The sequence below is a fragment of the Oryctolagus cuniculus genome, chromosome 18, assembly GCF_964237555.1.
Source record: "Oryctolagus cuniculus chromosome 18, mOryCun1.1, whole genome shotgun sequence".
Taxonomy (NCBI): domain Eukaryota; kingdom Metazoa; phylum Chordata; class Mammalia; order Lagomorpha; family Leporidae; genus Oryctolagus; species Oryctolagus cuniculus.
The window spans coordinates 7,711,989-7,739,946 of record NC_091449.1 but is presented as its reverse complement, the minus strand read 5'-3'; the positions used below and the strand labels follow the sequence as shown (position 1 = coordinate 7,739,946).

The window sequence follows — 27,958 nt, the reverse complement described above, 5'->3', positions numbered from 1 at the left end:
CTATATACGTATTTATTTTGGCAGAGTTACAGTCAAGTAAGATCCTTTTTTAATGAAAAAAAAAAAAGGTTTGAAAGGCAGAGTGATGGCGGCGGAGATCCGGATCCTCCCCGCAGGGCTCCCTGCGCGTGGCTGCCCGGAGCCGGGGCCCACGTGGGTGTCCCACGCGGGTGCAGGGCCCAAGCACCTGGGCCGTCTTCTGTGCTCTCCCAGGCCGCGGCAGGGAGCCGGAGCGGAAGAGGAGCAGCCGGGACTCGAACCGGCGGCCTGTCGGATGCTTCCCCGCTACAGCAGTGCGCCGGCCCCTGCACGGCAGATTCTGTAAAATATCGGATCGCATGGCCTGAAGCGGAAGGCAGCGGCTCTAGGTTAAAAGAAATGTAAGAGCCGTGAGGTCCGGGCTCCCGGCTTGGGTGGCCGCTGCGGCCCTCTGGGGAGTGACCAGCGGACGGGACAGGCGCTCTCGCTCGCTCGGCCTCTCAGATAAATAAATCTGAAAAATAAGACTTCCGCAAAGCGAAGGAGGACGGGCGAGGCGGGAGGGACGCAGCGGTCCGCGCTCTCCGGCCAGCAATGGCGGCGCGGTCACTCCGCCGGGCAGCGCGGGCGGCGCCGGGACACTCCGTTAGCGGGGCCGGCAGCTCGCAGCCGCGGACGGGCCGTTTCAGGGGGACACGGGGCGGTCTGCTCAGGCTCCTACTTTTAAAAATGCATTATTTCCAAAAACATAAATAAAGGAAATATTCCAATGTTTCTGAATTGTGACGGCTAAGGCCGACGTGTGTGGTGACCGTCCGCCGACACAGGTGAAAAGCGCTTCCCGCCCGCACGGCCGCGGCGTTCCCTTCTGTCGCGCGGACCGTGTCAATCCACCGTCCCGGGACGCCAGCTCCCAGCACGCCGCGCGCGCACGCGTTGCCTAGAAACCCCCACTCCGGCCGCCGCCCGGCTTCCTTTCCGAGGCAAAGCCGCGGCGCCCGCTTCCAAGTTCACGGCCACCTCGCGGCGTTGCCAGGTAACCGCGCTTGGGACGACGTGATTGGCTCCCTCACACGCCCCTCCCCCCGCGCGCCCGTAAGGAAACTGAATCTCCGCGGTGGAAAACAAGGCCGGCGTGCGCGTTGCATAGCAACCGGGCCTCCCGCCCCTCCCCCCCGAGACCGGCGTCGTCAACAAGCGCCCCGCTCAAAAATGGCGGCCGGCCGGGCCGCTTTCCACTTATTCGGCTCTCGGGAGTCCTGAAGGGAGTTCCGTTGTCGCCGTCAGGCCTCCGAAGGGGCTCGCGATGCCCCTTCTGAGCCCTCCACGCAGTGGGCGTGAAGAAAGATGAAAAGGAAGCGCGGCAGCCCCGCGTGCCCCGCACAAACATGGCCACGGGCGCGCCCGCCGCGGCGCCAGGCCGCCCGGCGCGGGTGCGCGCGCAGCGCAGGCGCACTTCCGCTCGTCCCGCGGTGGCGGCGGCGGCGGCGCCCTGTTCCGCGCGGGGCATGGTCCCCGGGTCGGAGGGCCCGGCCCGAGCCGGGGGCCTGGTGGCCGACGTGGTGTTCGTCATCGAGGGCACGGCCAACCTGGGGCCCTACTTCGAGGCGCTCCGCAAGCACTACCTGCTGCCGGCCATCGAGTGAGTGCGCCCCCGCGGCCCGCCCCGCCCCGCCCCGCGGCGCCTGTTCCCCTCCGGCCTGACCCGGCCTCTCGCCTCCGACCCCCGCAGGTACTTCAACGGTGGGCCGCCCGCCGAGACGGACTTCGGCGGAGACGTGAGTGGCGGGAATGGCGGGCGGGGGGCGGGCCGCGCGGCCCCGGCGGAGGCTGACGGCCGCCCTCTGTCTGTCTCCCGGCCGCCAGTATGGGGGGACCCAGTACAGCCTCGTGGTGTTCAACACCGTGGACTGCGCCCCCGAGTCGTACGTGCAGTGCCACGCGCCCACCAGCAGCGCCTACGAGTTCGTCAGCTGGCTGGACGGCATTAAGTGAGCTCGGGCGGGGCGGGGGTCCCCGGGGGCGGGCGGCGCCGGGGCGGGGGTCCCCTGGGTACCCCCCGATGCGGAGGGGGACGACGTCCGGCGCGGGGAGCCTGGCTGCGCGCCCGCACCCCTTCCGCGGCGCGCTCCGGCCCTGGCCTCTCCCGTGGGGGGTGCGGGGCGGGGTGCCGCCCCAGCCTGGGCTGCTGGTGCCTGGGCGCCTTTTGGTTTAGTGACCCGTGCTGGAGACGGAGCTGGTAGGCTGCGGTCCGCTGGGTCCCTGCGCAGCTGCCTGCCGTGGCTGGGCCCGGGGCAGGGACCCCGCACACACACACACACACACACACACACACCCGGCCTGCTAGGGTGTGCCCGAGTCGGCAGCCAGAGCCAAGCGTGGAAGCCGGGCCCTGGGATGTGCGGTCTGCGTGTCTCAGCGGGAATTATTAATTACTTGAGAAGCAGAGTTCCAGAGAGAGGGACAGACAGAGGGGTCGTCCATCCGCTGGTTCACTCCCCACATGGCCTCAGCGGCCGGAGCTGCGCCGATCCGGAGCCGGGTCTCCCACGCAGGTGCAGGGCCCAAGCACCTGGGCCATCTTCCGCCTCTTTCCCAGGCCACGGCAGAGAGCTGGGTCGGAAGAGGGGCCCCGGGACATGAGCCGGTGTCCCTGTGGGATGCCGGTGCCGCAGGCGGAGGCCCAGCCCCCTTATCCGGAATCTTGAACCTCTGAGCCACACGCCTGTTTCCTGTGTGAGGTTTTTGTTGTGTTATCCCTGGTTGCGTAACAGGCCAGCTCCAAACCTAACACCGCAAACCTGATTCTCGGCAGGTTCTGGGCTCCCGCATTTGGGCAGCAGCAGCGGGCGAGGCAGCTCGGGTCTCAGAGGAGGCGCGGTCGGGGTGTCGGCCCGGGGAGGTGCTCCTGGCGGGCCGCAGTCCTTGCTGGCCGGCAGCCACGAGGCCTCTGCGCGGGCTGCTCGACGGGCCGGACCGGTGCCCGCGCTGCCGCGGCCGGGAGGTGCGGTGGGGGAGGGGCCGCCCTGGACTGTGCAGAGCGGGAGGCGGGGGCGGGGGGGGGGCCCTTTTGAAAACTGAGTGAGTTGATGCGGATTTAAAATGGTGCCTGTCAGGTCCAAGGACACTTCAGAAAGGCCGCGGGGGGGGGGGGTGGAATTAGAAGGTTCTTACTTTGAGGCAAAGCAGTTCTGAAATCCACGCAAAAAACTTCGTGGAAATGCACATTGTGGAAAACTGCACAGATTTCAAGAGTGTTCTTGTACTGAGGCACATTTTTAAAGGTTTTATTTATTTATTTATTTGAAAGAATGGGAGAGAGTATCTGCTGGTTCACTCCCCAAATGCCCGCGTCCCTGCCTAAGCAGGCCTGTTGGCACTCTGCACTCTGGCTCTGTCGGCCGGGCCGCCCGCTGGTGGCCCCGCTCTCTGCTCGCTGGAGCCCGGTGGCTTCCCCCTTGATGTCTGCCTCGGAACTGCTGGGGCCTCTCGTGGGCAGACCCCTGTTCTCGGGGGCTCCTGGAGCCTGAGGCCACGCCTCGTGTCCGAGCAGGGCCTGGTCCCTGGGAAGCCTGAGCAAGGGTGTTGAGTGCATGCCCAGATCACATCCACACAAGCCGCGTCTCTGTGTGAGGCCATCATGGCCCACACCTCCAGGAGGGAGCGCCCGGGGCCTCGAGAGAGCTCGGCTGAATAAACCCGTGGGTGAGAGCTGATCCTCCGCTCTCCGGGGGTTTAAACGTCGGGTCGGGTCGGCCCCTTCAGACCTCCTGCTGGAGCCTGGGGCACCGGAGGAGCTGCTTTCTGAACCCTTGGTCCCACCCCCCTCCCTGTCACTCAGGACACCCGGCCCTGGAGCCTGTGTTCCCTGCCAGTCGGCCAGTGAGCACTGGAGTCTGCCGTGTTCATCAGGCCTGTGTCACCCTCGGAGTCTGTGCCCGTGACCTTGGCCAGGGAGAGACACGGCAGCCCCAGGCAAGCAGGCTCTGTGCCGCCTGGAGGAGTCTTCTCTCCTCCCCGGCTGGCAGGCGCTCAGGGCCGGGCGTGCAGCCCTTGCCTGGACAGACTGGTTCTCACGTTGCGCTCCGTCCTACAGGGGTTGGGCTTCTCCGCAGCAGGGGGACGGGAGACCCCCGCATCTTCTCTCCCGCGTCGTGACCCCGTGTTCAGTCAACGTCCGTGGGCACAGGACGCAAGGCCCTCGTCCTGGCGCGGATGTGGGCTGGGGCGAGGGGCTGGCGAGGGGAGCCCTCGTGGGCTGCCGGCTGTGCGCTGTGCGTGCTCCCTCCTGTGGCCTTTGACCCTTGCGGGTTGGGGGGGGAGACTTGAGGGTGTGATGCCTACGTTGTCCAAGACCCTTTTATTTTTGTTTTTTTCAATTTTTTAAAAAAGATTTATTTATTTAAAAGGCAGAGAGAGAGGGACAGGGATCATTCATCTGCCTCTTCCTCCCCAAATGACCACAAGCCAGGCGGCAGGAGCTCCGTCCGGGTCTCCCACGTGGGTGCAGGGCCCAAGCACTCAGGTCGTCGCCTGCTGCTGCCCCAGGCGCGCCAGCAGGGAGCTGGATGGGCAGCGGAGCAGCCGGGCCCCGTATGCGATGCCGGTGTCGCAGGTGCCGGTGCCAGCTCCGTGGGGAAGCTGTGTCCTGTGACCGGCAGTGTTTGTTTCTGTTCCCCAGTAGAAGCGTTGCTCATCTCTGACAGAATGTTTGTTTTTCTCTCTGAGTTCTGTTTGTGTTCATTCAGAAGAAAGAGCAAGTTTTAGGATTTCAAAGTTTAGCCTTTCACTGTGGCCCTCGGACTTTTTTTTTTAATGGTTTTAGCATTTATTCAGTGAGAGAAGAAATACACAGGAGAGTGAGGGCTTTATAAGAGGGAGAGGGAGCTGAGGGGTTCACCAGGCTTTTCCAGGGAGTGGACGGAGGCTGGGAGAGCACTCGTGGGCCGCGGGTGAGCAGGTCTCGGGCCAGCGGGCTCTTTGTTCCAAACAAGGAGCGGTGTTGACCTCGGGCGTTTTGGCAGTTCACGGTGCCCTGGCAGCCGCCGTCTCGTCTCGTCTCGGTCCAGGTGACCGTGGACTGCCCCTTGGAGCATGTCCAGAGAGGCCAGTGATGGTGGACCAGGCCCAGGGGGTGCAGGTGCCCGGCGGGGGCTTGGGTCTGCTCCCGCCCTAATGGATGTGGCCATCCGTTTGTTGAAGACACGTTTTCCAAGGCCCCCAGGTGCACAGGCTGGTGGTGAGAGGGCTTGGACCCGCCCGTGTGTGGGCTCGTCCTGCAAGGTCCACACTGCCGGGATGGTGGGTTGACGGCGTTCTGCAAGAAGCGCCAGAGACCGGTTTTGGTGAACAAGTCTGCTTATTGACGATCAAGCATGAGATAGAAAAGGGCAGGCGGGGGGCGTGGCTAATTCAGGGCAACACCAGCGCTAGAGGGTAAGGCCGCCGTTGGCGCGCTCTGCTTCTCAACCAGCTTGAAGGTCCTGCAGCCTTCCTGATGGGCCTGGGCCGCGCCCGGGGGCTGTTTACCTGATGGGCAGTTCCGGGCTCTTCCGCAGGAGGCTGGGGTGGGGGAACGGGCCTGGGGCTGCTGCTGCCTGCCCGCAGTGAGGCTAACTTGCGTGGGCCAGGCACAGGGTCACCCACAGCCCTGCAGCAGGCCCTGCCCCCTCCCCACAGGAGCGGCCGAGTGCGAGCGTGCCTGTGCCTGTGCCTGGGTGTTTTCCCTGGGCCGCACCCGCGGAGTGCTGAGTGCCTGAGCAGACACAGATCGGCTGCAGGTTGGAAGGCCGCAAGTCTGGGTTCCAGGCGCCGGCCAGGCCTCTCTCTGGGGGCCAATGGGCGAGGCTTGGTTTCCTTTCCCGGCTTCTGGTCGTCCCAGATGCCCCTGGCTTGTGTCGCCCCCGTCATCACACAGCTCCCTCGGCTGGCGCCGTCTTCCCCTGTTACCGGAGAAATTGCAGGGTTCTTGTCTTCGCGCAAGAAAGAATTCAGGCGTGAGACAGAGAGCAGTGGGAGGTAAAATAGTAAAATAGCAAGGTTTATTAGGGAAGGGACATCCGTGAGGATGGATGGGCACCTCTCCAGACAGGACCTGGGAAAGAGTGCAGTCGCTCGGACTGGGGGGGGGGGGGGGGGGATGTTACATGGTTGAGTGGAGAGAGTACACCTGACCAGACCAGGCGGGCGGCTCAGCAGAGAGGCAGAGGGCTGAGCGCGCAGTCCGGTTGAGGCTGGGGGCGGGGGGGGGGGAGGGTTAAGGAGATGGGTCTCTGTCTTCACACATCTCCTCCTGAATCAAAGGATTTTATGGCTGTAAATATTAAGAAGCTCCTATCTGAGTTTTCCCCTGAAGGTATCAGACAGGAGGAAGCCCAGCTGGCGCCATCCTGGGTTCAGAGGAAGGGTGAGCAGGACCCCCTGGAGAATGGGGATCCGGAGCAGGGTGTTTGAGATGCAGGTACTGGGCTGCACCTGGGAGACTGTGGAGGATTTGTCAGGCGGAAGTCGGGGGGAATCTCCACCTGGCAGGTCATCAGGTAGAAGGGGGCAGGGCAGGATGTGAAGATGCGAATACCGGGCTGCCCCTGTAACACCATCAGGATGACTTTGAGATGCAGATGCATATGCTGAACGTAGAAGTTTTCTCGGGAGGCCTTTGGCACACACACGTAAGCTCATAACTGACTTCCTGCCTAACACCCCAGGGTCTGCCCTGCTGTCCCCTGGTGACCTGTTTAACTCGATCACCTGGGGAGAACGCGTGTTTCCAGGTGGGCGAGGGGCACCGTGGGTGATGCCCTGCCTGGGACGCAGCGTCCGCTGCCCAGCGCCCGGAGGCAGCAGGTGGAGCTCGGGTGCCTGGACCCCTGCCACCCACGTTTGCCCTGCGTGCAGCTCCCAGCTGCTGGCTCTGGCTTTGCCCAGCCCTGGCTGTTGCAGGCATTTGGGGAGGGGAGTGAACGCACGGTTAGGAGGAGTATCACCGCCTGTGTGTGTGTTGTGGGGGTGCTTTTCAAGTAAAATTTAAAAAAGTTTTTAAAGATCCCATTTACAGTCGGGTCACATTTTGAGGTACTAGGGGCAGGATCTCAGCTTGTTTTATTTGGGGAGAGGGAGACACTCAAACCCACCAGGTGCTGGGAGACAAAGGGGTCCCTCTACCTGCTGGGAAGGTGAGGTGAGCCCAGGGCTGGCTTTAAAGATGGACTAGATGGCCAGGGGTGTGGAGTGTGGACAGGGTCATCCCAGGATCAGGACAGCACAGGTGCCCCGTCCACGCCCTTGGCCTGGTGCTGTGCCCACTGCGGGGACAGTGCAGGGAACACAGGCCGGCGGGGGGGCGAGGGGCACGTTGGCTGACCCCTGACCTCCGGCAGGTTCATGGGCGGGGGCGGTGAGAGCTGCAGCCTCATCGCCGAAGGCCTCAGCACAGCCCTGCAGCTGTTCGACGACTTCAAGAAGATGCGGGAGCAGATGTGAGTGCCCCTCGCGCGGCCTGGGCCGGGCTCGTGCCAGCTGGCCCGGGACCACGTGGTCTGTGGTGGGGGCGTGGGGCAGGCAGCTGGGGTCGGGGTCTGCGGCCTCCTCAAGGCCCCGTGGTGGCTGCTCCATGCCTTTCTTGACCTGCAGCGGCCAGACGCACCGCGTGTGCCTGCTGATCTGCAACTCCCCCCCGTACCTGCTGCCCGCCGTGGAGAGCACCACGTACTCGGGCTGCACGACCGACAGCCTGGTGCAGAAGATTGGGGAGGTGAGGACCCAGAGTGCCCTGGGCAGCTCCCCGAGTCTGCCGTCCCTGCCTCGGCCAGTGAGAACTGTGGTTAAGGCCTGTCAGGTGTGGGCACCCGGGGCTGGCCCCGCGTCCCCCCTGCTCTGCTCTGCTCTGCCCTACATCAGGGCACCCACTTCCTGTCGTATCCCCCCCACAGCAGGGCCCCCACTTCCCGTCCTGTCCCCCCCCAGCAGGGCCCCCACTTCCCATCCTGTCCCCCCCTGCAGCAGGGCACCCACTTCCCGTCCTGTCCCCCCACAGCAGGGCACCCACTTCCCATCCTGTCCCCACAGCAGGGCCCCCACTTCCCGTCGTGTCCCCCCACAGCAGGGCACCCACTTCCTGTCCCCCCGCAGTAGGACCCCCACTTCCCGTCGTGTCCCCCCCCACAGCAGAGCCCCCACTTCCCGTCCTGTCCCCCCCAGCAGGGCCCCCACTTCCCGTTGTGTCCCCCCCCCGCAGCAGGGCACCCACTTCCCATCGTGTCCCCCCGCAGCAGGGCACTCACTTCCCGTTGTGTCCCCCACAGCAGGGCACCCACTTCCCATCTTGTCCCCCTACAGCAGGGCACCCACTTCCCATCATGTCCCCCACAGCAGGGCACCCACTTCCCGTCCTGTCCCCCCCCCACAGCAGGGCACCCATTTCCCGTCCTGTCCCCCCACAGCAGGGCACCCACTTCCCATCTTGTCCCCCCACAGCAGGGCACCCACTTCCCATCCTGTCCCCCACAGCAGGGCACCCACTTCCCGTCCTGTCCCCCACAGCAGGGCACCCACTTCCCGTCCTGTCCCCCCACAGCAGGGAATCCACTTCTCCGTCGTGTCCCCCCGCAAGCTGCCTGCGCTGCGGCTTCTGTTTGAGAAGGCGGCGCCCCCGTCCTTGCTGGAGCCGCTGCAGCCGCCGGCCGACGTGAGCCAGGACCCGAGGCACATGGTGCTGGTGCGGGGCCTCGTGCTGCCTGGTGAGCCCGGTGCCCGCGGGGTGGGGGCTGGGCTCTCTGCTGCCGCCTCTCTCTGACCTGGGTTTGGATTTGGTCCTCTCCATCCTGAACCCCTCCTGTTGGCTCCCAGTTGGGGGTGGCTCGGCGCCAGGCCCCCTGCAGCCAAAACAGCCGGTCCCGCTGCCTCCTGCTCCGTCCTCGGGTGCCGCACTCGCAGCCCCCCAGCAGCCTCTGCCGCCCGTGCCGCCGCAGTACCAGGTACGGGTGTCACTCCTGGGCCTCAGGGAGGGCGTCCTCCGACATCGGGGCTGGGGGTGGTGGCCGCTGCCCCGGGGTGTTAAGAGGCTGGCGTCTGCCTCGTGGGGCTGTGGGGGTGCGCCCCATGGCGTTCACAGCCCCCACCAGCCGCTCCCCTCTGCCCCCAGGTCCCTGGGAACCTGAGTGCAGCTCAGGTCGCCGCCCAGAACGCCGTGGAGGCCGCCAAGAACCAGAAGGCTGGCCTGGGCCCCCGCTGTGAGTCCTGGGGCCGCCATGGACGTGGGCTGCGGGCAGGCCTCAGCGCGGCCCTGCGCCCACCACGCCCTCGCTCTCTCCTGCAGTCTCGCCCATCAACCCTCTCCAGCAAGCTGCCTCGGGAGTGGGTGCCCCCTTCAGCCAGGCCGCTGCGCCCCCACTCCCTCCAGGACCCCCTGGTGCCCCCAAGCCACCGCCTGCTTCCCAGCCTAGCCTGGTCTCCACTGTGGCCCCTGGCGCGGGCCTGGCGCCCTCTGCCCAGCCCGGGGCACCGTCCATGGTAGGTGCCTGGTGCCCCCATCCCGCTCCCTCCTGGCTGCCGGAGCCATGCAGTGTAGGGGACGAGTGATTGGCCCTCCTAGAAGCACCCAGGGGGGCGGGAGGCTTGTGGCTCGACGGTCACAGCTGCTCTGCAGCCTGGGGCTGCCCGGCCCAGCGCCGTGGGGCGTGGCGTCCTCGGATGCAGTGGGGCCGGGCGCGGTGCTGTCCCCAGGAGCGGCCAAGCGCTGTCCTGGGCGTGGGGTGAGAGGAGGAATCTGGTCCCGGTCTTCCTGACCGGCCGGCCTCCTGCAGGAGGTGGTCTGAGCCCGCGCCCTCCCCTGCTTCCCCTCCGCAGGCCGGCACAGTGGCCCCTGGCGGGGTGAGCGGCCCCTCCCCGGCCCAGCTGGGGACCCCGGCCCTCGGCGGGCAGCAGTCGGTCTCCAACAAGCTCCTGGCCTGGAGCGGGGTCCTCGAGTGGCAGGAGGTGAGTGGCCGCCGGGGCGGGGGTGCTGTCCAGGGGCGAGGCCTGAGGACACGGGGCTTGGGGCTGTGGGTTCAGGATGAGCGAGTGTTCAGAAGTGCGAGGGAAGATCCCAGAACTCTAGGACGTGGGGTGTAGACGGGCCTGGTATGGTGGGGACATGGGGTGCAGACAGGCCCAGTGTGGCGGGGACATGGGGTGCAGACGGGCCCGGCGTGGTGGGGACGTGGGGTGTAGAAAGGCCCAGTGTGGCAGGGATATGGGGTGTAGACGGGCCTGGCGTGGTGGGGACATGGGGTGTAGATGGGCCCGGTGTGGCGGGGACGTGGGGTGCAGACAGGCCCAGTGTGGAAGGGACGTGGGGTGCAGACAGGCCCGGCGTGGTGGTGTCTGGGGGGCCATGGACTGTGGGGAGGGCCTGGAGGAGGCCCAGCATTTGAGGCATTGGCAGGCCAGAGGAATGTGGGACGGGAGGCCTGGCGCAGGGCCGGGGCTCCAGCACACCCAGACCTTTGGGGCTGCCCAGCAGGGGCCGGGCCGAGGCCTGGGGCCCACTCACTGACACACTCTTCCTCCCGAGAAACCCAAACCCGCCTCCGTGGACGCCAACACGAAGCTGACGCGGTCCCTGCCCTGCCAGGTCTACGTGAATCATGGGGAGAACCTGTAGGTGCTGGGGGCGTGGCGGGGCAGGGGCGGGGCTCTGCTGGGCCCCGCCTCTCCTGACACTTGTGTCCTCCCCCCAGGAAGACCGAGCAGTGGCCTCAGAAGCTGATCATGCAGCTCATCCCCCAGCAGCTGCTGGTGAGAGGCGGGACCCCTATCCCCCGCCCCGCCCCGCCCCGCGCCTTCCTCGTGCCCCACGGGGCTTCCGTGTCTCCCGCAGACCACGCTGGGCCCGCTGTTCCGGAACTCGAGGATGGTGCAGTTCCACTTCACCAACAAGGACCTGGAGTCCCTGAAGGGGCTCTACCGCATCATGGGCAACGGCTTCGTGAGTGCTCCCCGGCCTGCAGGAAGTGCTGCCCCCACAGGGCTCCCGGGGTGGCCTTTCCTGGGGCGCTGTCCAAGTTGCAGGTGTACCCCAGGCCGTATGCCGGGGGTCCTGTGTGCTTCCACAAAGGCAGGCTAGGGCAGAGTGACGGCAGCCCTGTGCCCCCGGCTGGGCTCGCCTGCCCTGGGCGGAGCCTGCCCTGGGCGGAGCCTGGTTGCCTGGGAGACTGGGGAGGAACATCACCCAGCCTGCCCGCGGCCGGGATGCGACGCTTACCCAGGCAGCAGTGGCGGCTGCACACAGTGGGGAAGGGACAGGGGCAGGCAGTCAGCTCGCAGGGCCTGCCTCAGGGCAGGGCACCGAGGCGCAGGAGTGAGCTGGGGTGGCCGTGGTCGGCCCCCTCAGGAGCCCTGCGAGATGGGTCGCCCGCCCGGGCTCAGCCACCGGGGCCCGGGGAGGCGCCTGCCTTGTCCTGGCCGCTTGTCTGCACGGCCACCTTGTGCCCGCTGCCGCCTGGCCGTTCCGGGGCCGCAGGGCTGTGGGACTCCTGCCCTCCGTTCTCCTTGATCCCGTGCCTTCGGGCAGACGGGGTCTGAGCCCGCGCCCACCCTGTGAGCCCGCCCGCGGCCTTGGCGTCTCCTGGGGTGGAGGTTCGGAGTTGCAGAGCTGGACCTCGCCGGTGTCGGGCCCCCTCTCTCTCCTGCCCCTCTCGGCGCTCGGCGGCACCCCAGCCTCGCCCTGGCTCCCCCACCCCGTGCGGTGGTTGGCAGCCTGGAGCAGCCCCTGGTCTCCAAGCCTTTTATTTTAGTTTTTAAGATTTATGTATTTTATTTGAAAGTCACTGTTACAGAGAGGGAGAAGCAGAGAGCGAGAGAGGTCTTCATCTGCCGGCTCACTCCACAAAATGGCCGCAACGGCCAGACCGGGGCAGACGCGCCAGGAGCAGGACTCGGTCTCCCACACTCGGCCCCCCTTCCGTGCTTTTCCAGGCGCATAGCGCAGCGGGGACTAGGACCCGCCCATAGAGAGCGACGCTAAGGGCCCCAGCTTGGCCTGCTGTACCGCAGGGCAGTGGAGACCTCACCACCCTTTGCTTCTGTGTCCTGTGGCTTCTGGAACCTTCTAGAAAGGGAAGGGGTGGGCTGCTGCCTCAGCAGGGCGCTCTGGTCCTGAAGAGCCTCTGTCCCCCAGGCGGGCTGCGTGCACTTCCCCCACACGGCCCCGTGCGAGGTGCGCGTGCTCATGCTGCTGTACTCCTCCAAGAAGAAGATCTTCATGGGCCTCATCCCCTACGACCAGAGCGGCTTCGTCAACGGCATCCGGCAGGTCATCACCAACCACAAGCAGGTGCAGCAGCAGAAGCTGGAGCAGCAGCGAGGGGTGAGCGTCCCCTGCCCCTCCCTGCCGTCCCCCGGGGCCCTGCCAGGTGCCCAGTGCCAGGGGCGGTCACTCTTCTCCCAGGGCAGCCCGCCCCCAGCCCCCGAGCTCCCTGCTGCCTGTCTCCCTTTGGCAGCCCCGGTGGCCCCTCTTGGGCACGTGGGAGCGTCAGGCTCACTTCTGAGACTTCCACCCTCCAGGGTGCGCCCCCCCGCCCCGGCTGGCGTGCAGGACCCCCGCCCCGGCACTGACCCGCCCCTCTCCCCTTGCAGATGGGGGCGCAGCAGGCACCCCCGGGACTGGGCCCCATCCTGGAGGACCAGGCGAGGCCCTCGCAGAATCTGGTGAGGACAGACGGGGGTCGGCGGGCCCCGGAGGGCCCCTGTGGGTCCCGCAGCGTCTTGGTGGCCGCGGGCTGGGGGCTCTGCCCGCCTCCCTCACCCTTGTGTGTCTCTCACCACCAGCTCCAGCTCCGCCCACCGCAGCCCCAGCCTCAGGGCACTGTGGGGGCCTCTGGAACCGCGGGGCAGCCCCAGCCCCAGGGTACGTCCCAGACCCCCCCGGGGGCCCCCCAGGGTCCTCCTGGAGCAGCGCCCGGCCCAGCCCCTCCTGGACCCATCCTCCGGCCCCAGAACCCTGGGGCCAACCCCCAGCTGCGAAGCCTCCTCCTCAACCCTCCCCCGGTAAGACTCGGGGTGGGAGAGGGGCCACGGACTCAGCCCCGCGGGTTCCAGTGCTTTCTAAGACCTGGGGCGGAGGGAGGCTGACTTCTGCCATGGCTGGATACAGACCCAAAGGGGTTCCAGGCTGAGCCTCCCCAGCGTCTGGGTCTCTGCGAGCCCCCCCAGCAGTGGGTCTCTAAGCAGCCTCTGTGCAGAGGGTCGGGGTCCCTGCCAGAGGCCTCTGAGCTGCTCTCTGTGTTCCTCTAGCCCCAGACGGGGGTGCCCCCACCCCAGGCCTCCCTCCACCACCTCCAGCCACCAGGGGCGCCCACGCTGCTGCCCCCACCGCACCAGGGCCTGGGGCAGCCCCAGCTGGGGCCCCCGCTCCTGCACCCACCACCCACTCAGTCCTGGCCGGCACAGCTCCCCCCGCGGGCTCCACTGCCAGGTAAGGGGCCTGGAGGAAGGCGAGGGGTCTGCACCGAGTGCCCCAGCCGCCCCTGGGTCACAGCACTGCCCCACGGGCTCCTGGGAGGAGGGGAAAGGGCGGCCATGGCCCCGGGGCTCGAGGGCTCCTGGGCTCGAGGGCTCCTGGGACAGCCGAGGACAGGGACCTCGTGGGGCGGGCGTTCCTCCCCCGGGCTCCCACGTGTCCTGGGATCAGAGCTGGGGAAGGAACCCAGAGGCTGGTGGGAAACGGCGTCTGCAGCCAGGCGGGGCGAGGCGACTTCAGACACTGAGGGCCTTGGCTCTCAGGAGGAGGGGCGAAGCAGGCGCAGGGCCCTGCAGGGCCCCAGGGCCTACTGGGAGATGCAGTCCCTTCCCACTGCCCCCCAGGTCAGATGCTGCTGAGCGGGGGTCCCCGGGGCCCGGTCCCCCCGCCGGGCCTGCAGCCCAGCGTCATGGAGGACGACATCCTCATGGATCTCATCTGAACCCGCCCCCAATAAAGTTCCTTTTAACACCCGCCCGGCTCCCGTCACTGACGTCCCCAGCCCCGGGCAGGAGGCCCGGGAGACCTCTGTCCCGTCCTTGCTGCCGCGGGAGCCAGAGGCAGGCAGGCAGCGGCCGGACTGCGCGGTGCACGCGGCGCGGGGCGCTGCAGGACTGCAGGAGCCCGAGCCGCTGGACGCAGCAGCCAGTGGGGTCAGGCGGGGTGCAGGGACAGCCGCGCAGACGCTCCGGGGCGGGAGCGTGGGCTGTCTGAGCAGCAAGTTGGTGGGTGCTTCTGGAGTGAGCGTGAGGGGAGGAGCTGGCGGGGCGGCACCAGGGGGCCTGGGCCGACTCCTGTGTGTCAGGAAGACTCCTGGGCCGTGGAGGGCGGGGAGGCCAGGCAGGAGGCCAGGGCTCGCGGGGTTGGGCCAGGCACGGCCGCTGGTTCTGGTGGAGGAGCTGGTGCAGGGGCGTGCAGGCAGAAGGCGCCCTGTGGGAGCCTAGGCCGTGCTGTAGGGACAGGCGCGTGTGAAGAGAGGGCAGCCTGGGCCTGTCGGAGCGGCCTTCCCGGGCTTGGACAGGTTGTTCAGTGAGGCCGCCCGAGGCGGGGGACCTGGCAGGGTGAGGGTCTGGGCGCAGGCCGGCCTGTCCTGCCCTGCCCTGGGGGCCGCGCGGGTGTCCGGCAGGGTGCGCCTGGACCCCGCTCCGCGCTCGGCGTGCAGCGTCTAGGGCCCGCCCCAGGGAGAGGTTGCAATCTGGTGGCCCGGGGGCCCCTCAGATGGGTTTTGTTTGGCCTTCCGTGTGTTAGCATGCCTGGGCACTTCTTGAGGTAGTTGTAGAAGTGGGGCACTCACACACACACACACACACACACACACACACACACGATCTGTAGTCTCGGCTGCTCGTGAGGTCAGCAGCTCTGGCCCCCGGGCCCACGCTTCTGCCTGGCGGCAGCGGGCAGAACTGCCCTGTCGGGGGCATGTGCTCCCCGGTTCGCCACAGTCCCCACCGCTCCCTCGGCCCCCCACGGGAGGCAGCGGCACCGCCGTGGCCCTGGCGTGCACTGCGGCTGTCCCTGTGGTGGCGTGCAGAGAGTGAAACCTTTCTTGTACCCATGTCTCTACCAAAAGCGGCAAAGCGAAAGAGAGAAGGCGAGGGCCGCGTGTTTCGAGAGAAATGGGAGCGAGACTATTTCTTTGTGGAGGTGAAGAGCATGCCTACGTGTTTAATATGCAAAAAAATCGTGTCTGTGTTGAAAGAGTACAACCTGAAGCGCCATTACGAGTCCAAGCACAGCAAGAGCTACGACCAGTACACGGAGCAGACGCGCGAGGCCCTGCTCAACGAGCTGAAGAAGGGGCTCAAGTGCCAGTAGGAGTCCCCGGGCCAGGCCGCCGGGCCTGCGACCCTCGCCGAAGACGGCGCAGCCCAGGCCACTTTATTTATTCGCGGTGCCGAGCGCGTTGGTGTTGGTGGGACCCTGGGGGTCAGACGCCGCCCCAGGTGGGCCCTGGCCGGGAAGTGACTTTGGTGTCTTGAAGATGGCAAGTACCCGTGGACTGGCCCAGGGTCTGCAGCACAGCCGCGGTGGTGGCGGTGACCTGTGGGAGCCACCAGCATGCCTGGGTCCCAGGACAGAGAACTCGGGCCCTGGCGCTGTTCTCGCCGTGCAGGGGGACGCCCCGACACCTCGACAGACACCGCTCCGTGCGCCGGCGGGTGTCCCTGGAGCTGCTGAAGTCCCCTGAGCTGGCGCATCGCCACCCGGGCCCCCACCCCAGGAGCGCAGTCGGGGTCCCGGCTCCTGTGACCACTGCTCTGCAAGGACGTCACATGCAGCGACTTGAATGTGTCCTCACGTTTGCCACTGTGGGGACGCCCGGACGTGGGGAGCCCGCTGAGCACCGTCCGCTCGGCCACCGGGCCGCTGGGCGCCGGCTCCGGCCCTCGCTTCTGCCGCCCAGCGCTCAGGCCTGAGCCCCGGGGCCGAGGCGGATTCCGGGACCGCCCGGGCCGCGCCAGCCTTCCGGCTTCAAGTCAAAGGAGCAAGAGAATGATGAAAGAGGAAACAATTTTAATGAGTAAATCTTTCTATTTTTCAATCTGTATTTTTTCAATCTTGAACTGCACACCTAGGCTGCAGTGCCCTGCGTGTTTGTATTCTGTCCCATGCATTGGCCACCGTTCAGTAAAGATACCATTTGATTACGTCTCTGGCCCTGGACTCTGCTTCTCCCTGGCTGAGCTCGCCCACGAGTGACCCGCCCGGCCGCCCGGGGCTGTGCCTGGACCGGGGCGTGGAGGAGGGCCGGGGCGGGGGAGGCGGGCCGGGCCTCAGGACCAGGCAGGCGACGGGATGCGCAGGTGCAACACGAGGGAGCGCTGGGGACTGTGGCGAACCTGGCGAGTGCTTGCCCCGCCTCCTGGCACTCCAACCCAAACCAAAAAACACGGGAGGACCAAACAAAATCTGCTGGTGGGGCTAGTGAGGCCGCCGGGCCGCCATTTTGCGACCTCTGGAAGAAGACGGCGGCCCGGGAGAGGTCCTGGTGCGAGGGCTGGGCAGGGGCCGGAGGCCAGGAGGAGACCAGGCAAGTGCGGCCGAGGAGGGGCGGCTGTGTCACAGGTGGAGGGCTGGGCGCGCGGGTGGGACCCCTGCCCCGCGGAGGGCCGGGCCGGGCCAGGGCAGGTGCATGGAGGAGCTCCCGAGGGCATGAGCGCAGGGGCGGCGGGGTCCGCGCGCCCGGCCCGGAGGCCCCAGGAGGACGCCGGCCTCTGCTCCACCTCTGTTGCCGTGCCGGACTGTGCGTCCCGCTGTCCCCGCTGCGTCCTCGCCGGCCCACCGGGGGTCAGCGCCTGGGGGCGGCGGCCGCAGCCTTGCGTCTCTGACCGGAGGCCGCCCCGGACGCGAGTGGAACGGAAAACGGGTTTTGAGACCAAAACCACTAACACGAACGTGGCCTAAGGGTCAGGAGCCTGCCCTTGGTGAGAGAGGAGGATGCCCCCCCACCAGCACTGTGGCCAAGGAAATCCTAGAAAAATGACACCCTCTCAAACGGAGTTAATGAGAAGGTGTGTTTCAAGGTACAGGGGGCTCACTGACACGTTTGCCCACCATCTCGGGCTTCTTCTTCTTCTTCTTCTTTTTTTTTTTTTTAAAGACATTTGAGAGAGTCGCAGAGAGAGAGGTCGTTCATCCACTGGTTCACTCCCCAACTGGCCGCAACGGCTGGAGCTGGGCAGATCCGAAGCCAGGAGCCAGGAGCAGCTTCTGGGTCTCCCACGCAGGTGCAGGGGCCCAAGCGCTTGGGCCATCCTCCACTGCTTTCCCAGGTGCATTAGCAGGGGGCTGGGTCGGAAGAGGAGCAGCCAGGACTCGAACTGGTGCCCATGTGGGATGCCGGTGTCATAGGTGGAGGCTCAGCACTGGTCCCTTTGTGTGTGTGTGTGTGTGTGTAAGATTTATCATATTTATTTGAAAGAGTTACAGAGAGGTAGAGACAGAGACAGAGGGGTCTTCCATCCACTGGTTCACTCCCCAGATGGCCGCAATGGCCGGAGCTGAGCCAATCAGGAGCCAGGAGCTTCTTCCAGGTCTCCCACGCGGGTGCAGGGGCCCAAGGACCTGGGCCATCTTCTACTGCTCTCCCAGGCCACAGCAGAGAGCTGGATGGGAAGTGGAGCAGCCGGGACTCGAACCGGCGCCCATATGGATGCCGGTCCTGCAGGCCAAGGCTTTAACCCGCTGCGCCAAGGCGCGGCCCCTTTCTTTTCTTTTTCTTTTTCTTTTTTTCTTTTTAAGATTTATTTGAAAGACAGAGGGAGAGCGAGCGAGCACCATCTGCTGGTTCACTCCCCAAATGGCCACAACCATCTGGGCTGGGCCAGGCTGCAGCCAGGAGCTCCATCTGGGTCTCCCGTGGGTGGCAGGGGCCCCAGCACTTCCACCAGCGCTGCCTAAGGGACGCGGGTGTCGTCAGCGGTTCGGCCCACTGTGTGACAGGTGGCCTCCACCTCCGTGGGTGGACACGGTCCAGCCCGAGGCCGGCGGCCTGTCCCGAGGTGCCTCAAAACGCTGCTGGAAAACGGGGTTCATTTCCATGATTTTTGGAAGTTTTATTTAAGCAGGTTAAGCTGTGGCCTAGATACGCGCCGGTTCCAGTCCCGGCGGCTCCACTCGTGACCCTGCACCGTGGGAGACCCGGATGGCGTCCCGGGGCCGTCTGGGGGCGTGAGCCAGCATTCTGGAGATGTCTCTCTCTGCTCTCACCAACTCTTCCGAAAAAATCTTTAAAAAATGAGAGAGACGGAGAGCTGTCCGGCTTCTGGTCCATTCGCCCAAGTTTCGCGGGGGTGTGGCAAGCCCCGCCTCCGAGCGGCCGAAGTCCGAGGCCGGCCCCGCTTGCCGGTGGGCCTCACTCTCGGTCTCCCCGGCCCTGGCCATCGAGCAGCAAGGCGGGAAAGCGGAGGGCCGTAGTACCCGGATGTGGGCAGTGACGTCACTTCCTGTTCCGCTCGGGGTCCCCTCACAGGGAGTTATTAGCTCGGGCCGGGCTGAGAGGAAAAGGGGGAGAGCGGGCCGACCCCAGTGGGGGCTGCAGAGGGGGCCCGGGGCTTCTCCCAGGGCAGATGTCGGAAACCAGGCGGCTCTCCATTGCGGGGCCCCGGGCGGCAGGCGTGACGTCAGGAGCGGGATGACGTGACGTCAGGAGCGGCGCGGTGGTCCCGGCGCTCCCGGGCCGGGGAGGGGCGCGGTAAGTAGCCACCACCCTGGCGGTGTTCAGGCTGCGCGTGGGCCCTCCCTGCTAGGTTGCAAAGAGAAAAACCCAGGACCGCGGCGCGCGCGCCCATTTCTTGTGGCTCATGCGCGTCTCTGCCCGTGGTGGTCACCCGGACCGACGGGTGACTGATGCGCGTGGGCTGCGGTGAGACCAGCGGAAAGGCGCGGTTACGCCAGCAGAGGCCGCGCTGTGTTGCAGACAACCCCACACGGCAGTGGGTCGCATCGCAAAGGTCCGCTTGGGTCAGATGTCAGAGACCTCGAGTCTGGCCACGCGTGGCCACACGTCAGCCGCTCCCGTCTCCACCGGCGAGTAAGCGCTGCTCATCGCTCATTGGCCAGAATTCATCACGTGGCCTGAGATCCCATTGGCCGGAGTTAATCATGTGACCCCACCTCTCATTGGTCAGAATTCATCACATGGCCTGAGTCTCGTTGGCTGGAGTTAATCACGTGACTCCACTTCTCATTGGACAGAATTAATCACATGACCTGATGTCTCATTGGCCAGAATCGACCCCACGGCCGCACTTGGCCACAATGGCGTCACTGGGCGAGTGCGGAGCTGATGGAGCTGATGATATGACCCAGAGCATTAATCATTTTTTTTAGACTTTTTTTTTTTTTTTTTTGACAGGCAGAGTGGACAGTGAGAGAGAGAAAGAGAGAAAGATCTTCCTTTGCCGTTGGTTCACCCCCCAATGGCCGCCGCGGCCAGTGCTGCGCTTATCCGATGGCAGGAGCCAGATGCTTCTCCTGGTCTCCCATGGGGTGCAGGGCCCAAGCACTTGGGCCATCCTCCACTGCACTCCCTGGCCACAGCAGAGAGCTGGCCTGGAAGAGGGGCAACCGGGACAGAATCCGGCGCCCCGACCGGGACTAGAACCCGGTGTGCCGGCGCCGCAAGGCAGAGGATTAGCCTAGTGAGCCGCGGCGCCGGCCTACATTAATCATTTCAAGATTCTACTTTCACAACCAGCTTTTAAGCATTTCTGGTTCTGTGTAGGACCAAGACCTCCTCTTTCAGTACGCGGCTCCCAGTGATCAACCGCGCCCCGGCCCCAGAACCGGGACATGGGCTGAGGCTGCCGGGCTCTTCCACGCAGTCCTTCGGTCCAGGGCTCCTTTCATCAGCCCCCACGCTGCCCGTGCAGCAGCCTGGCCGGCCTCAGCCTGCCCGCGCTGTGACGGCAAACCCGTGAACCACACGGTTTGCGGGCCGGGGGCGGGAGCAGGCCGCCTAGGCTGTGCGCGTGGGCGCCAGGCCTTTCCGCTGACACGAAGGCCTGCAGACTGGCAGACGGGGCCAGCGAGAGGATTGGAGGGGCTCCATCGTGTTACTAGTACAACGTTTCCTTTACTCCCGATGACCGCCGGGGCCGGGCCGGGCCCACGCCCACGCCAGGAGCTTAATTCGGGTTCCCCAGGAGGGTGGCAGGGGCTGGCCGATCAGCAGAAAGCGGGATCGGAAGTGGAGCAGCTGGGACTCGAACCCGCGTCCTTGGGCGGGCGGAGGCTTTGCCTGCCATGCCACAGCTGACATTTGAGTGGGTACTGTGCTAAGCATGGATCCTATTATTTATTATTTGTCATAACCCCTGTATGGTGAGATATTAAAAGAAACAGACTGGAGCCGGAGCTGTGGCGCCGCGGGTTAAAGCCCCGGTCTGCAGCGCCGGCATCCCATAGGGGTGCGGGTTCGAGTCCCAGCTGCTCCACTTCTGGTCCAGCTCTCTGCTGTGGCTGGGAAAGCAATGGAGGATGGCCCCGGTCCTTGGGCCCCTGCACCCGCGAGGGAGACCTGGAGGAAGCTCCTGGCTCCTGGCTTCAGTTTGGCGCAGCCCTGGTTGTTACGGCCATCTGGGGAGTGAACCAGCAGGTGGAAGCCCTCGCTCTCTGTAACTCTGCCTTTCAAATAAATGAATCTTTAGAAAAAGAGCCGGCGCCGTGGCTCAATAGGCTAATCCTCCACCTTGCGGCGCCGGCACACCGGGTTCTAGTCCCGGTTGGGGCGCCGGATTCTGTCCCGGTTGCCCCTCTTCCAGGCCAGCTCTCTGCTATGGCCAGGGAGTGCAGTGGAGGATGGCCCAGGTGCTTGGGCCCTGCACCCCATGGGAGACCAGGAAAAAGCACCTGGCTCCTGGCTCCTGCCAGGATCAGCGCGGTGCGCCGGCTGCAGCGGCGGCCATTGGAGGGTGAACCAACGGCAAAAGGAAGACCTTTCTCTCTGTCTCTCTCTCTCACTGTCCACTCTGCCTGTAAAAAAAAAAAAAAAAAAAAAAAAAAAAAAAAAAAAAAAAAAAAGAAAAAGAGAAACAGACTGAAGAAATAATTCTCACGCAACGCCTGGTGGCTGCGAAACTCAGTTGTAGTTCACAGAGCAAGCCCTGCACAGCGACACCTGAGCGGGCAGCGGGGGGAGCCTGGGCGCGGGGACCAATGGGCACAGAGCTATGACCAGCGGAGGGGCGGATCTCAGGAACCGGAGGCCCCGCCCAGGTCGCGCGAAGGCCTCTGGGAGTTGTAGTTTTCCATAGCGAACCACGTCACCGCCTGCCGAGGAAAAACCTTGAGTGCTCCAATGTGCGCCGTGCAATCCGTACCCCAGCCCTCTTTGGTAGGGTCCCTGGCCCCCAGGCCAGTATTCGTCCTCCCCTATTTCCTGAAGTGTTTTGGTATAGTCAGCAGCCTCAAACTCCAGGTAGGGGTTCCCGGGTCTCACTCCCAGCCCAGAGCCGAGTTGGCACCGTCTTCAAATCTACCCCCCCCCCACACACTCTGTGGTATCGTCTTTGTGCCGCCACGCCCCCCGAAGCGTCCCTCGCGAGTCCTCCGGGCCCGACGTGTCCCCCCCGCGGCCGTCTCCTTCGCTCCCCCTTTTCCCGGACTCCCCCAGCCCTGCATGGTACGCTCCGGCCACGCCCCTCGCCGCCGGGTCCCCCCGCGCGCCGCAGTGGTCTGGCCTGGGCGACCCCTTCCTGGAGGCGCGACCCCCGCGTTCAGTATCGCGCCGGCAGGGTCCCCGAAGCCGCGCGCCCGCGCCGGTCACTCGGCGGAGCCCGCAGCCCCAGTGTGGCCCGCTCGGTCCGAGCCTGCCGTGCTGAGCCCCGCGCCCATTGTCCAGAGTCTTCCTGGCCCCGGGGTTCCTGCCCGGCTGGCCCCTCGCGGGAGGTGGTCTGAGCCCGCGGCCTCCCCCGCTGCCCCGCCGCAGGCCGGCACACTGGGCCCCGGGCGGGGGGCGGCCCGACCCCGGCCCAGCAAGGGACCCCGGCCCTCGGCGGGCAGCCGCTCCTGGCTGGAGCAGGTGAGTGGCCGCGGGGCCGGTGGGGCTGTCCAGGGGCGAGGCCTGAGGACACGGGGCTTGGGGCTGCGGGTTCAGGACGAGCCGGTGTTCAGGGGTGTAGACGGTCCCGGGGCACATCCCGAACTTTGGGGCTGAGGCTTGGGGCCCCTGTCACCGCTCCTGCCGCTCAAGGTACTCGAAGCCGCCCGAGTGGACGCCTGCACCTGTAGACCCCTGCCCAGCCAGGTCTACGTGAATCACGGGGAGAACCTGCAGGTGCTGGGGGGCGGGGCGGGGCTCCGCCGGGCCCCTCCCCTCTTGGCACCTGCTGTCCTCACCCCCAGGAAGCCCCAGAAGCAGTGGCCCCAGAACTGACCATGCAGCTCACCCCAGCAGCTGCTGGAGAGTGGCAGGGACCCCCCTACTTCCCCTTGTCCCGGGCCCCTCGGGGCTACTGTGGCTCCCCCAGACCACGCTGGGCCCGCTGTTCCTGTCTCCAGGATGGTGCGGTCCACTTGAGTCCCTGGAAGGCCCCTACCGTGTCGTGGGCAATGGAGTCGTGAGTCCGCCTCCCCCAGCCTTGGCCAGGAGACCCCAGGGTGCGGCCGAGGGCACTTAGCAGGAAGCACTGCTCCCCACAGCATTCCTGGGGTGCGTTTTCCTGAAGGCGGTGTTGGATGCCTGGGGGGCGGAAGACCACCTCCGGGCGTCCCCACCCCCAGGTGGTGTATGGTCATTGCCTCCGCTGTCCCGGGGCCTGAGCTCCTCAGGGCCAGGTCACAGCCCTGGGCTGGGGACCCCATCTTCAGCGTAGCTCTCAGGGCGCGACTCAACCCCGACCCCTCTGTGCTAGGTGCCCCCAGGAGGGGACTGGGGCCTGGGGGGCGCTCCCGACGTGGGGAGGCCGCGGACAGGCCATCATCTCCGCAACTCTGCATCAGCCGGGTCCCCGGGGGTCCCATCGGGTGACAGCGGAAGCTGTGGTCATCTGAACGCTTGACAGACCGCTTGACAGACGTGCCCAGCAGCCCTCACATGGGGCTGCCACTGGGCGGTGATGCCGCTGGGCGGAGCCTGCCCTGGGCGGAGCCTGCCGCTGGGTGGTGCTACCGCTGGGTGGAGTTTTCACTGGGCGGAGTCTGCCACTGGGTGGAGTCTGACTCTGGGCGGAACCTGCCCAGGGCGATGCTGCTGCTGGGTGGAGCCTGACGCTGGGCGGAGCCTGCTCTGGGCGGAGTCTGCCGCTGGGTGGAACTTGCACTGGGCGGAGCCTGCCGCTAGGTGGTGCTGCCTCTGGGCGGAGCCTGCCCTGGGTGGAGCCTGCCCTGGGTAGAGCCTGCCCTGGGTGGAGCCTGCTCTGGGCAGAGCCTGCTGCTGGATGGTGCTGCCGCTGGGCGGTGCTGTCGCTGGGCGGAGCCTTACGTTGGGCGGAGCCTGCAGCTGGGCGGAGCCTGCCCTGGGGGGTGCTGCCCTGGGCGGAGCCTGGTTGCCTGGGAGACTGGGGAGGAACATCATCACCCAGCCTGCCTGGGGCCAGGATGCGACGCTTACCCAGGCAGCAGTGGCGGCTGCACACAGCGGGGAAGGGACAGGGGCAGGCAGTCAGCTTGCAGGGTCTGCCTCAGGGCAGGGCACCGAGGCGCAGGAGTGAGCTGGGGTGGCCGTGGTCGGCCCCCCTCAGGAGCCCTGCGAGATGGGTTGCCCGCCCGGGCTCAGCCACCGGGGCCCGGGGAGGCGCCTGCCTTGTCCTGGCCGCTCGTCTGCACGGCCACCTTGTGCCCGCTGCCGCCTGGCCGTTCCGGGGCCGCAGGGCTGTGGGACTCCTGCCTGCCGTTCTCCTTGATCCCGTGCCTTCGGGCAGACGGGGTCTGAGCCCCTCGCCCTCCCTGTGAGCCCGCCCGCGGCCTTGGCGTCTCCTGGGGTGGAGGTTCGGAGTTGCAGAGCTGGGGCCTCGCCGGTGTCGGGGCCCCTCTCTCTCCTGCCCCTCTCGGCGGTCGGCGGGACCCCAGCCTCGCCCTGGCTCCCCCACCCCGTGCGGTGGTTGGCAGCCTGGAGCAACCCCTGGTCTCCAAGCCTTTTAGCGAGAGAGGTCTTCCCCTGCTGGTTCACTCCCCAATGGCCGGAACGGCCAGAACCGGGCCAGACAGACGCCAGGAAGGAGCCAGGAGCTTCTTGTGGCCATGCGAGTTCAGGGCCCAGGCATTGGCCAACCCTCTGCTGCTTTCCCAGGCGCACTGGCAGAGCTGCACCAGAGGTGGAGCCGCCGGGACTCGAACGAACCAACGCCCACGTCAGGTGCTGGCGCTAAAGGTCCCCGCAGCAGCCTCTCTGCTGCGCCTTTTACAGTAGACACCTCACCACCCTCTGCTTCTGTGGCTTCCAGAACCTTCTAGAAAGGGAAGGGGTGGGTGTAAACGGAGCTCACTTTTTTTTTTTTTTTTTTTTTTTTTGACAGGCAGAGTGGACAGTGAGAGAGAGAGACAGAGAGAAAGGTCTTCCGGCTGGCGCCGCGGCTCACTAGGCTAATCCTCCGCCTAGCGGCGCCGGCACACCGGGTTCTAGTCCCGGTTGGGGCGCTGGATTCTGTCCCGGTTGCCCCTCTTCCAGGCCAGCCCTCTGCTGTGGCCAGGGAGTGCAGTGGAGGATGGCCCAGGTGCTTGGGCCCTGCACCCCATGGGAGACCAGGAGAAGCTCCTGGCTCCTGGCTCCTGCTATCGGATCAGCGCAGTGCGCCGGCCGCAGCGGCCATTGGAGGGTGAACCAACGGCAAAAGGAAGACCTTTCTCTCTGTCTCTCTCTCTCACTGTCCACTCTGCCTGTCAAAAAAAAAAAAAAAAGTCTTCCTTTGCTGTTGGTTCACCCTCCAATGGCCGCTGCGGCCGGCGCACCGCGCTGATCCGATGGTGGAGCCAGGTGCTCCTCCTGGTCTCCCATGGGGTGCAGGGCCCAAACACTTGGGCCATCCTCCACTGCACTCCCTGGCCACAGCAGAGAGCTGGCCTGGAAGAGGGGCAACCGGGACAGAATCCGGCGCCCCGACCGGGACTAGAACCTGGTGTGCCGGCGCCGCAAGGTGGAGGATTAGCCTAGTGAGTCGTGGCACCGGCCTCAAAAGTCTCTTGACAGCTGACTCTGTCCTGTTACTCAGAGGATACGTGCTAGCTGAGGTCACCGGGCTACTGCGGTGAGCCCTGCTGTGTCCCCTGGTCTCAATGTGGTTAAATCCCCTCTGCCATCGCTCAGGATACACGTGGTGGTAAGGGTGAGACCATCCAGGGCTTTAGAATAGAATTATTATTTTTTTTTTTTTTTAATTTTTGACAGGCAGAGTGGACAGTCAGAGAGAGAGACAGAAAGAAAGGTCTTCCTTTGCCGTTGGTTCACCCTCCAATGGCTGCCGCGGCCAGCGCACCATGCTGATCCAATGGCAGGAGCCAGGTGCTTCTCCTGGTCTCCCATGGGGTGCAGGGCCCAAGCACTTGGGCCATCCTCTACTGCACTCCCTGGCCATAGCAGAGAGCTGGCCTGGAAGAGGGGCAACCGGGACAGAATCCGGCACCCCGACCGGGACTAGAACCCGGTGTGCCGGCGCCGCAAGGTGGAGGATTAGCCTATTGAGCCACGGCGCCGGCTTAGAATAGAATTATTAAAAATGACGTGAGCCGGCGGCGGCATTTGGAAATTTATTCGGCGAGAGTTCCCTCCCCTTTTGTGTTCTGATGGTGCGGGCTCCGTCCTGCTGTGTTAGGAGGTTGCTTAGGTCACGCTGCCCCCTAAGCTAATTTACATAATGTTGGGCTCTTCAGGGTGTTCTTTTTCTCACAATATGTACTTAATAAAAAGGACTTGGGTTGGGGGAGGCGGGAGCCGGGGGACCCAGGGCTGGATGCAGACCCGAAAGGGTTAGGGTTCCTGGCTGAGGACCCCACCCCAGCACTGGCTGATGGCAGGGGCTGGGCAGGGGGAGACCAGGCAAGTGTACCACGTGGGGGCTGCACGTGGCCGAGGAGGGGCGGCTGTGTCAGAGGTAGGAGGGCTCTGCTGAGTCCCCCTGGTGGGACCCCTGCCCCTGCGGAGAGCCGGGCCGCGGCCAGGGTAGGTGCATGGAGGAGTTCCCGAGGGCATGAGCGCAGGGGCGTCCTGGCTGACCCCAGGGGTGAGGCAGGGAGGCGGGGCCCGGCCCGGGCGCCCGAGGCCAGCGATGGCGGGGAACACTCGTGTTACCAGGCACGGAGGGGAGTTGCTGGAGGGAGTCCCGTGGGTTCTTCCCCTCACCTTAGTATAGAAATAAAAAGCCAGGGAACAGTTTGCAAAGAGGCGGAAACTTTTATTCGATTGGCAAGCGACAGGGAAGGCGTCCGGGCAGAGGGGAGAGCGGGGGGTGCCCGAGCTGGACCCTGGCTCTGAGGAAGGGCCTGGGTCTTTAAGGCGATACTGTCTGTCCATTGGGTCATCCTACTGGGGGTGCCTATTGGACGGGGGGGGGTCTCATACGGATGTTGATGGGCTTGGGCTAATGGAGATAGTGGGGTCTCCTTAGGGGCTCAGCCCTCTCTGCCAGCTCTGGGTGAAAGGTTGCCCCACCCTGAAGGTCAAGGCTGCAAGGTCACACCCGCTGCCACGAGGGGGGGGGGATGCCGGCTGACCTGGAGGCGTGGTTCCAGCCTCAGCTGAGAGCCGGCTTGTGAAGGACATCCTACCTCTGTGGGAGGGGCCAGCAGACCCCGGACTCCCTGTCACTCCCCGCCTCGAAAGAGACGCCCGGACGTGGGGAGCCCGCTGAGCACCGTCCGCTCGGCCACCGGGCCGCTGGGCGCCGGCTCCGGCCCTCGCTTCTGCCGCCCAGCGCTCAGGCCTGAGCCCCGGGGCCGAGGCGGAGCCCGGGACCGCCCGGGCCGCGCCAGCCTTCCGGCTTCAAGTCAAAGGAGCAAGAGAATGATGAAAGAGGAAACAATTTTAATGAGTAAATCTTTCTATTTTTCAATCTGTATTTTTTCAATCTTGAACTGCACACCTAGGCTGCAGTGCCCTGCGTGTTTGTATTCTGTCCCATGCATTGGCCACCGTTCAGTAAAGATACCATTTGATTACGTCTCTGGCCCTGGACTCTGCTTCTCCCTGGCTGAGCTCGCCCACGAGTGACCCGCCCGGCCGCCCGGGGCTGTGCCTGGACCGGGGCGTGGAGGAGGGCCGGGGCGGGGGAGGCGGGCCGGGCCTCAGGACCAGGCAGGCGACGGGATGCGCAGGTGCCTCCCCCTTCCCAGGAGTTTCATTCCCCGTAAAGCAGCCAGAGGTCCTTAAAAATATCCACAAAGTTACGAGCGAGTCTGCCTCCAGCCGGCTCTGGAGCCGGGAGCCGCGCAGCCGGCGTGACCGGGCTGGCCTGACCGCCCCGCTGCCTCCACGCTGCTGACCGGGAGCCACAGCCCGTGATCGGTCTCCCGCCGAAAACGGGCCTCTGTCTGCTCGTTAAGGGTGCACTGAGTGGAAAGGGTCGGAGGGCCGGGCCGCCGCCGAGGGTTTTATTCGGGTCTCGCGTGGACGGCTCGGGCGGGCGCGGGGGCCCGAGTGGAGCAGGGATGCGAACCCGCGCCCTACGCGTGCGGGGCCTCTGGGCTCTTTTTCAAGAAAAGCTGACAAGTATTTGAGTACCGTGCCAAGCACGGGTTTATTATTTGACGTCACAACCGCTGTAAGTATAGATATTTAGACGAAACAGATTCAAGCAAGAATTCAGCGACAGCTGAGCGGCTCACAGCGGGTGGGCGGAGCCTGGACGCGGGAGCCAATGGGCGCACGGCTATGACTAGCGGGGGCGGGCTTCATGGGCCGCGGGCCCCGCCCCGTCCCGCGAGGGCCTCTGGGAGTTGTAGTCCCTTCCCCATCAACCACGTCACCGCTACCAAGAAAACCTTAAGCGCTCCAATGTGCGCTGTGCGATCCGTACCCCAGTCCTCTCTGGTAGGGTCCCTCGT

At 65.6% G+C, this 27,958-nt stretch overlaps 1 protein-coding gene across 3 annotated transcripts; it reads left to right on the top strand.

Moving 5' to 3' along the window:
• Positions 1-1,412: 1,412 nt before the first annotated feature.
• Positions 1,413-15,434, top strand: MED25 (mediator complex subunit 25). Of its 3 annotated transcripts, none has more exons than XM_070063021.1 (18): positions 1,413-1,621; positions 1,712-1,757; positions 1,846-1,970; positions 7,359-7,457; positions 7,612-7,732; positions 8,555-8,717; positions 8,827-8,954; positions 9,122-9,209; positions 9,296-9,489; positions 9,826-9,954; positions 10,532-10,617; positions 10,698-10,755; positions 10,838-10,945; positions 12,137-12,325; positions 12,595-12,666; positions 12,787-13,005; positions 13,252-13,432; positions 15,051-15,434. In XM_070063021.1, the coding sequence occupies exons 1-18, from the start codon at positions 1,488-1,490 to the stop codon at positions 15,293-15,295; spliced, it is 2,385 nt and encodes a 794-aa protein (XP_069919122.1). In that variant the 5' UTR covers positions 1,413-1,487; the 3' UTR covers positions 15,296-15,434. The 3 variants fall into 3 exon arrangements, with proteins under 3 accessions (XP_069919122.1, XP_069919123.1, XP_051697619.1); XM_070063022.1 differs by having other exon boundaries at positions 1,414-1,621; positions 15,180-15,434; XM_051841659.2 differs by lacking the exon at positions 15,051-15,434 and adding an exon at positions 13,822-13,951 and having other exon boundaries at positions 1,414-1,621.
• The last annotated feature ends 12,524 nt before the right edge of the window (positions 15,435-27,958 follow it).